At 43.9% G+C, this 9,849-nt stretch overlaps 1 protein-coding gene across 3 annotated transcripts in view; it reads left to right on the top strand.

Moving 5' to 3' along the window:
- Positions 1-9,849, top strand: part of PDE8A (phosphodiesterase 8A) — a 95,756-nt gene that overhangs the window by 38,816 nt on the left and 47,091 nt on the right. For 2 of the 3 annotated variants that reach the window (XM_045286309.1, XM_045286310.1), the window contains exons 8-11: positions 2,994-3,082; positions 4,066-4,158; positions 4,921-4,972; positions 5,066-5,108. In XM_045286309.1, the coding sequence (XP_045142244.1) occupies positions 2,994-3,082; positions 4,066-4,158; positions 4,921-4,972; positions 5,066-5,108 (277 nt within the window). The remainder of the gene's footprint in view (positions 1-2,993; positions 3,083-4,065; positions 4,159-4,920; positions 4,973-5,065; positions 5,109-9,849) is intronic. The other variant, XM_004708089.2, reaches the window with a different exon arrangement.

The following is a 9,849-nucleotide window of genomic DNA, read 5'->3' as shown; positions in this document are numbered from 1 at the left end:
ATTGGGGGGTGGCACTGAGGTCGTGATAGTGGGGGTGAAGAGGCACGTCTCACAGTATAATATATAGCATACTTTTCTATGTATAAAAAAATTAAACACTTCCAGATACATTAAAATATCTTCAGTATCATAATATAATGATAATAATGTTTTGATGTTCATTGAAAAATAGCTCTCATTTTTTTATTATGAACCATTACATGTACCTTGAATTTTTTTTTAATACATTGATTCGGGCCTCTTACATCTCTTAACACAATCCATACATTCATCCAGTGTGTCTAGCACATTTGCACATATGCTGCCATCTTCATTTTCAAAGCATTCTCTTCTCACTTGAGCCCCTGATATCAGCTCCCCATTTACTTAAGTCCCTTTTATAAAAGGGTATAGGATTTTCATTTAACCTATACACTCCTTCCCCTTTATTTTAAATCATCTCTAGATGAGTTATAATTATATTATAATGTAAATGCTATATAAATAGTACTTTCTCTCCCTCTTAACCTTTGAGGGATTGTTTTTCCCAACTAATTGCTTTTATTTTTCTTTCCTCTTGAATATTTTCAATCCATGGTTGTTTGAATCCATGGATGTGGAACCCACAGATATAGTAGGCCACCTGTGTATTTGTTAAAGTGCTGATTGCATTAGTCTCCCAGATTTCTCTCTCTCTCTTATATATTCTATATATATTTATATTTTTCTTATATTTTTTGTATTATGGGTATTTATATTTTTCTCTCATATGAGAGAGAGAAATATGGGAGACACACACACACACACACACACACACACTCATTTGAGACCGAGCTTCAAACCTATTCTTCCTGGTTCAATCATGGCTAATGAAGCAGTTCTGAATGGACCCAAGTTGTAAAATGTGGGCATACTAGAGCAATAACTGGGATGGGAAAATTTACAGGTTGACAACATCCTGCTTCACTTCCTTCTTAGCAATTTATGCTTCTTCTGAGTCTCCCATTCCAGGGTTTTGATCCATAACTTTTCCCATTCTGGTTGTCATTCCAGATGACCTACATTTAAAAATTCAGGTCTGCTTTAATCAGTCGTGACTGAACAAGTTTGAAGCCTTAGCCACACTTCGCTGGCTTTTAGTATATTGGCAGAGTTGTGCCCCTATCACCACATTTTTGCTCTATTTCTCTTAATGGCAAGCTTCCTTCAGTCTGTCTGCTCAAGCTTTTCTAGGTTCACATGTGAACAGAGATAGGAAGGACAGTCTGCCCATTGCTGCCCAGGGACCTTTGTTCACCTTTCACTGTTTCTGCCACCGATTTTGTAGAGGCCTTATTCTCCAGACTGCGCTTCCCCCAGAACTGCTGCATTAAAGGCCTCTGAGTTACCTAGTGCTGCCATGACGAGAAGACTTCATGTTTGAAGCACAGATTGTTATTTTATTACAGTTCTGGAGCCTAGAAGTTCAAACTAGGGTGTTGGCTCTAGGAGAAGGTCCTTCTTTCCAACTTGTAATAGCTACCAGCGGTCCTTGTCATTCCTGGGCTTGTAGATGCATCTGCCTCCATGGCCACTCGGTATCTCCCCCTGGGTGTCTGTGTGTTTCTTTCCTTTTCATAAGATACTGCTCAGGAGGAATTAGGTTAAAGACCAGCCCTTCTCAGGTATGGCCTTATTAACATAAAATGAAACCAGTTTCCAAACTGGGTCATTCACTGGTACAGAGGCTGGGATGTCACCTATCTTTTGGGGGGACATAATCAATCCACAGCAGGCCTGTACCTCTTTCTGCTCCCTGGCAACCTAAGCACCAATCTGGGCTTCTCAGTCTATTTTTCCATGCAGTCCTTTCATGGTGCCCATTGTTTTCAAAATTGTATCACTATTCATCCTTTGCTTATGTCAGGGTGCCCTGCTTTCTCTTTGAACTACTTTGCCAGAAGAGTCTGAAGATGAGATCTTACCATTGGCATTTGACAACTATGGACTAAAATGAGGCAAAGGATTTGGATGCAGGTCATCATGCCCCAAACATAGGCTGTTATGGACTTCACTCTGTGTGGGAGTCTGGTCAGGAGACTTCCAGCTAAGTCACTAAGGCTGCACATGGTGGTCCACTTCCTGTCTGGGTCAGCACGAAGGCCTGAGGAACTCCAGAAGATTAAGAAGAGGATTGGACTCCCTAGATTCAGTGTCCTGTCCTACAGTGGGTTTTAAGGATGCCCATAGCTTGAGGCTCTCAGTGACATCTTAGAGGAATTCAGACTCTGAGGGTTGTGACAAAATCTAGATTCATTCTAGACTTCTCCCCACCAACTCCAAGAGTAGGGGGACTACCAGCAACCCCTGGTCTCTCACTCCCAGCCCACTGCAGTCATGTCCTGTGCACTCCTCCATTATTAAACTGAAGCTCTTCCTTGAAGGGTCCTGTGTTCTTTCTGATCATGACAGTATGACGAATGGGATGGCAGCCCTAGGTTCTCAGGGCTTGCCTCTTTGCTCTACTTGAGCTTGGTCCTGATTGGTCCTTCCTGCAGAGAGACCAGAACCCTCACATATCTGAGAGGGCCTCGGCCCTTCAGAGACGCTATCATGCCCCAGGCCTGAGACCCTCTTCTCTCTCGAATGCAGGGCCAAGGGCCAGACTCCCTCCTTCACTGCAAAGGAGAACTTTTGAGAGAAGGAACCTGTGAAAGGGTGTGTTCTTCATTAGTGGTCCTGGGAGGCTCTTGCTAACAGAAAACCCCTGAAGACATAAGATCACTGAGGCTGTAGTGCCCTGACCTTTGTCACCAACCCAGGATGAGATGGCCTTTGGAAGCTCAAAGCTTCTTCCTGAGTTGCTGCAAAAGTCTGACCACCACAGTATCAGATTACTCAAAATTATATTTGGTATTTGGGAGAATTTTCTATCCTAATTGTGTGAGCAGTGATAAATCAGAACCTGAAGTGGGAAATTATTTGGGGTTTATGTTTTGAACAGAAAGTATATGATGCTTATATTTCATTTATAGGAGTGGCAAGGAAATTACTGCACCAAAAAGAAAAATGGAGATAACATACAACAACATGTGAAGATAATACCTGTCATTGGACAGGGGGGGTAAGTGGGAAAACAAGCACTTAAATAACTTTACTGTGTTTGGAGTTCCTGCAAAATTTGCTTTGACTGCTTACAAACTATTTGAAGAAGTCCAGGAGGAGGGAGGACACCTGCAAAGTCAGGGTGTCATTGAATGGTCTCCCAGGGTGACTTTAGCTTGGTGGACTCCACCTGGAGGCCCAGAGCTGCAGATCAGGCCAGTCCTGCTCTAGCCCCATGGACACACCAGAGGCTGGTTTTAAAGCTGTGGGGCGAGAACTCTGACGTAGGCTCCCGTTGCTTGAGAGATTTGGGCAGATTATTCACCGTAATATATGATATTCTGATTTAAACAAGAACCTCGGTAGCACAAATAGCTAGACCCTCAGTTATTAGCCAAAAACGGTGACAGTTCAAACCCACCCAGAGGTGCATTAGAAGACAGGCCTGGCAAGGTCCTTGTTAAAGGCCAGAGCCCTGACAATGCCTTGGGATGCAGTTCTGCTCAGAAACACACAGGGCGCTGTGAGTCCACGTAGACTTGACAGCAACTAACAAGAACAGTGTGGTGTTTCTGCAGATACCTATCAACTTAGATAAAACCTCTCAAATACTAATATTCATGGTATTGTAATGTAAATTACATGTGACTATGGATTGGAAAGTGATATGCATTAGGAGTTTAAACATTTTTATAAGATTATTTTAGAGTCTAAAAGAAATGGTATGAAAAGAAGAAAATGATAAGCATAACATTTAGAGTACCAACAATAAGATATGATACCATTGGAAGCGATGGAATGTAGAAAATTAAATCATGAGAAAAAATGCTTATGATACGATCTTAAATGCAAGGAGCACAATGTAAAATGATGGCTCTGTATGATCTCAGTCAGGAAAATCCATCGTGAAAATGAAAGATGGGGGGAAAGAACAGGAACAAGTATGGCCATGGTGGCTTCCATGTCTGTCCTGTTGGTCGAGCTTTGGCTCTCTCTGGACAGGCTGTCATCACTTCATTTCATCCTGACTGCAGCCCTGTGTGGTCGGCACTGTGTCCACCTCAGTTTTACAGATGAGGAAACAGGCTTCAAGAGGTGAGGTTTCTCCCGCAAGGTCTGGCTGCCGACAAATGGCAGAGCCAGGCTACAGATCTCAGCACACACGTGCTTTGTCACCAGACTTCTGTCAGGAGCCAGCTGGTGACTGCTTCAGGGAGCTGGATCTGTAGGCTCTCTGTTCTCAGTCTTTGCCCTTTTATGCCCTTTCCACCTCCCAAAAAATGTTTTTTATAAGTCTATAAGGATTTGATTATTGGGGGAAAACATGCATAAAAGGAAAGCACAATAAATCAATCTGAGATAAGTCACAGCAGCTTTTGAGATAAGCCCTCGACGCTTTGTGTTAGGTTCCCAGCTAGTGAGTTAGATGTGAAAACTAGCCATTGATGTGGCCACTGGTTGTTTCCATGAATGACTAGGAGCAGCTTGGTTGTTGGAACTTGAAGAACATCAGTATAAAGGGTTGTGGAAAGAAAATCATGATAAGGAGCTAAAGGTTAACAAGCAGTATATCTTTTTAAACATTGGAGTTTGGGGGTTTGTTTTACTCAACTGTTGTGGTGACTTTTAGAATGTGTTTTTTGTTTTTCTGAAGAGTCACTTTTCTACAGAGATGCCACAAGATATCAATAGTCTGTAGATACTTCTTCCTTTATTGGTGGCCTTGGCCACAGGTAATAGAAGAGCTATCCCCAAAGCATTTTGTGTGAAGGGGAGGGGCTCTTTTCCTAAAGAAAATTAGCTACGTGTTCATCAAGTTAGACAAGCAAGGAATAATGCATTGTTTTCCACTTGCAGAAAAATTAGGCACTATGTGTCCATTATCAGAGTGTGCAATGGCAGCAATAAGGTATGTAAAGAGGGGGACCGTGGTGCACCCTAGCAAGATTTTTCTCTTATTGTATAATAATTGGAAATAATGACTTTTAAAATTCATTTTTAGGCTGAGAAAATAGCTGAATGTGTTCAGCCAGAAGGTCTTTCAGGTAAGTGTGCCCTGCAACAAGTATGGCCATGGTGCCCATACTCATTCTTAGGGGTCATCAAGCATTTGAGAGGGTTAAAAAAAAAGACACGAGATGAGCTTGCCTGGTGCAGAAATGGAGCTCTGTCTTCCCGGCACCATGGCAGCATTTGTTGCCATGTCTCCTAAGCTGGTTTGTGAGTTGAAAGACCCAAGGATGAATGGGCAATCTGATACCTACCTGCATTTGCCGGGGCCCTGGTCAAGTTCTGCCAATTCTAGTGCTGTGCTCAGGTTTTGGGGAGAGAACTGGCCCCCTCAAGTACATGCAGTTATGTGAAGATGTGTAAAGGGTGGTTTGATAGCCTTATCTATGCCTTCAGAGGCAAGGCGTATTGGACATCTGGCTACAGAACTTTAGCAGACACCTCTTCATCTCCCCCCTGAACTGTAGTCACCAACAGCCCCAGAGAAGGAGCTGGACCCACCAGACTTGTTCTTTCACTTCATGTTCTTTCCTTTGAATCACCAACTGCTCATGTTCACATACATGTTAGGCAGATGCTTTTCCGTGGCTTGGAATTGCCTGGTTTCTTCAAACATATGTCATGGTGTCAGCAAGCCACCTTCCTGGGTGACTGGCATGGGGCTATGATGGTGAAGGTTCCTTATTCCAGCTCGAAACTGGAGCTTCTCCATCAGGTGCCTGTCTGCCATGCCAGCCTTGAGCCCTGGTTCCCAGCTGCTCTGTGGGAGTCTCCAGGGAGAAGACCTTGTCTGCTCCTTTTATGTGGTTGGTGATGTGCTTCCCCAAGCATTCACTAAGTACACGGTACTATACTGGCTGTGTTACGTACTTTGTTTTACTGAAGCCTTATAATAACCCAGCGAGTCAGGCACTTTATAGACAAAAAGTTCCTCTTGTACACGGACACATAAGGAAACCGAAAGGCAAAATAATTTCCCCAAAGACAGCCACCTAGGACATGGCAGAGCTGGTACTTGAATCCGAAACAGCTGACTTGAAAGCTCTGAAGCACATGCGGGGACAGTTCCTCTGGGGCCTGTAGTATTAAATTTAAAAAATTAGCGCGGGTGGTAGGGGGACCAGCCCCCACCCCTGCTACTACTATTACTACTACTCAGATTCAGTAATGCACAATTGTACGGTTGAGATATATAAGCATTATATTAAAGTCATCGAGAGCATGAGAGATATTACAATAATACAGTCAGACACATTACATGATACCATCGCTCACCTCAGCCCAGCTTGGTGGTCCACATGGAGAGAGGGGGAAGGGAAGGAGGGTAAGGGAACAAGGGAGAGCGGAGTAACCAGGGAGTGAGCAGCAAGGAGCTCAGAGAGAGAGAGATCCGCCTCTTCTATATTGCTGACTCGTGCCTATATAACTTTTGGGGGCATGCCAGCCCACTAATTACAGGTAGAGACATACGTCACAGGGAGGGGTTGCACTATAGGCTACACAGCAATGAGGGTGGTCTAAGGGGTGGTCTCTGGGTCTCCATAGGAACCCTTATCAGTAGGGTGCAAACCCCTCCTACAGGAACCAAGCTTCAGAGAGTAGTCCATTGTCTCCAGCAGCAGGGAGCAGGCCCACCCCCATGGTGGGATGAGACAACGGTCTGGCAGCAAGTATCTGACTTTCCCCCACAGGGGCCCAAGAATAGTCTGTGTGAACAGATGTTCTAGAAATGTCTGGAGTAGCTACTGTGTACCAGAACGCTGTGCTTTGTGAAGAGGTTAGGATTAAATAAGCAAATGTTGCTGGTCAGCAATGGTGTTAGTAAATAACCCAGCAATGGTATTAGTAAATAACCCAGATGGTCGAAGGGTGTGGGAACTTTGATGCTAGCTAGGAGAGGCATGGAAAAGGCCGACTTCTAGAGACCACCTCCATGGAGGAGGGAAGGAGGAAGCAGAGCTGAGAAGTGAAGATCAGCCCGGGAGAGTGCCACTGACTCCCAGGGAAGGAACAGTCAGGCAGACGGGGCACAGAGACAAGGTGGGCAGTACAGAACACCAATAGATGGGCTTCCCATTTAGTACCCCACGGCTCTTTGGTGACCTGTAGAAGTATGGTTTCAGGAGGGTGGAGAGGGCAGAGCCACATGGCAGGGGATGATGAGAGACAGAAGTAGCTGCAGCCAGTGCAATACTCTTTATTCTGCAAGGTCATAGAGTACCTTCCCTTGCATTTTCTAATTCTTCAGAAGAGCCCTTTAAGTAGGCATGGCTGTCACTATTCCTTATTACAGAGGAAGAAACTGAGTCTCAGTAAGGTTCAATGTCAGCTTAAAATCAGGCAGCCAGGAAATGACTGTGGTTGGGCTAGGGGAGAGAATCAGTGACAGAGAAAATTTAGTCAAGATGACTAGCTGAGTCCTGTGGCCATAAAGCTGGCTCTTCTGCTGCTGTGAAAGGAGGAGATTGAATAGCCAACCAGTCAGCACTAACTGATCAGTAAAATGACAAATAGTGTCGCACAAATGCAGCTTGAGAGATTCTTCCCTTGTCTAAATTTTGCCATTTTCCTTGAGATCAGTGATCGATAGCGACTTCAGAGTTGTTCCCAACAGGCCTGTAAACAGGGAAGTGAAAGGGGTCAAGCAAACCTTAGAGATACGGTAATGGTGTGGGTAAATGAGAGTGAGAGTGAGAGAGACCAGCTGAAAGACTCTGGATTCACACAGTAAACGTTAACAATCTCAACATCCTTGGGAGTTGTTATGGTCAGTAGGACCTAGGAACCATTATAATGTGGGAGATTAAGGAGAATAAACTTGAGGATGATGTCAAGATTTCTAGTCTGACTAGTAGATGACATTACTTAAAATAGTGCAGGAGAAAGGAAGAAGTCTGAATAGGGGCAGATTTTGAAACGATTACAGCTCATGTGCCTGGAACATTCCAGTGGAACTCACTCAGTGCCTCTGTAGACAAAAGACATGACTTTTGAAATCTACTTCCTGTGTAGATTACAACTAGGCAACCTAATACCGTCAACTTGATTCCAACTCTTAACCTCAATAGAGGGTTTCTGAGACAGTAAATCTTTACAGGAGCAGAATCTTCATCTGTCCCCCAAGGAGTGGCTGGTAGGTTTGAACTTCCAGTCTTGCAGCTAGAAGTCCAGTGCTTAACCCATAGCACCAGTAGGTCTCTTCCTGTGAAGATTATAGCTTAGAAACCCCCTATGGGGTGGTCCTTCTACATTAGATGGTTTCACTGTGAATCAGAAGTGGACTCTGCAGTACAACAAGGGACTGGGGAGGGGAATATAGTAGGTGAGGAGATGGTCAGGAATGGCACTGCCAGTGATGTGACAAGCTCTGGTTGAGGTGGTATGGAGTGGGTTCAGGCTTCAGTGTATGGTACAGGTGTTCTGCTGTCAAGGACAAGGCCGTTGATACAGACACCATAGACAACTGAAAGGATTTTGAGCTTTACTCTGCCAGGAAAAAGTGAGCTTCTGAAGGAGGTGGAGATAGTTACTGGTATCTGATGTTGTCGAGTGTCCCAGGAGAATGATGCCTGGTAGGTGGCTGTTGACTGGGTAGTTTGGGTGTGAGTGGGGGTTGGACAGAGGGTGGTTCTGGTGCAGAGCAAGCACTCAGGAACACTTGAAAAGTAGGAGTGTTTAAGCAAGTGTTCTGGAAGTCTGCTATGTTCTGGCAGAGTGACTTCGGGTCTCAACTTTGTGTAATCCGTGGAGCTCATACTATCAGGCCACAGAGTTAAAGAACAGCGTCAAGTCCTGTTGGTGAGCGATGCTGAACACTTACCAGTTCTCTCGTTGCCACCCCGACTGCTTCTCCAGCGTTCCTTGGATTTGCTTTGCAGGCTTAGAAAATGCTGCTAATTTTACTTTACTAGAAAGACATAAGTTGATGTATGGATTGTTATAAGAGCTGTAAGAGCCCCAATCATATGATTTATTAAAATAAATAAAAAGATGTTTAAGACTCCCATTTCACAAAATATGAAACCAAGAACAGTGACATGAAATCACAAATCATGCAGAGTGCAGGCCCCAACTTATAGAAGCCTTTTTAGGATTCTGTCCATTTCCCAGCCAAGTACCTCTCATTAACCCATATTGGTTGAGCACTCACTGAATATGAGACGCTGTGCTCTGGGCAATTTCAGGCGCTTTCTGTCTTGGTACAGCCATCAACCTGACAGTGATCATTCTTGCTCTGAACATTCCCTGAGTGCATCTATGAGAGCCAGGATTGAGATACAGTCACCCCACTTGCTGAAAGTAGCATCATGGTGGTGCTGGGTGGGGTTCAAGTTTTCTTAAGAATTATCGGTAAAGTGTACAGGGACTCCGAGTAAGAACAGTGATCTTAACAGGGCTGCTGGGAGCAGAAAAATCTAGTATTGACAGAGAGGTAAAGCAACTGAAATTTTAAGTAGGAAGTAAATCCCTTTTGTCTTCCTCTAGTCTTTAGTTTTATTGTGGTAAAATATATATAATATCTGCCATTTTTTACATGTATAATCCAATGACATTAATTATTATACTCACCGTGTTGTACAGTCATCACTACTGTTCATTTCCAAGTTTCTTCATCACTTTTTTTAAGATCATTTTATTGGGAGCCCTTATAGCTCTTATAACAACCCATACATTAATTGTATTGAGCGTATTTGTACATATGTTGCCATCATCATTTTCTTTTCTTTTTTTAATCATTTTATTGGGGGCTCGTACAATTCTTATCACAATCCATCC

This window comes from Echinops telfairi, unplaced genomic scaffold (assembly GCF_000313985.2).
Source record: "Echinops telfairi isolate 266 unplaced genomic scaffold, ASM31398v2 ScPeMD7_7;HRSCAF=31, whole genome shotgun sequence".
Lineage (NCBI taxonomy): Eukaryota > Metazoa > Chordata > Mammalia > Afrosoricida > Tenrecidae > Echinops > Echinops telfairi.
This window is presented reverse-complemented; position numbering and strand designations above follow the sequence as displayed.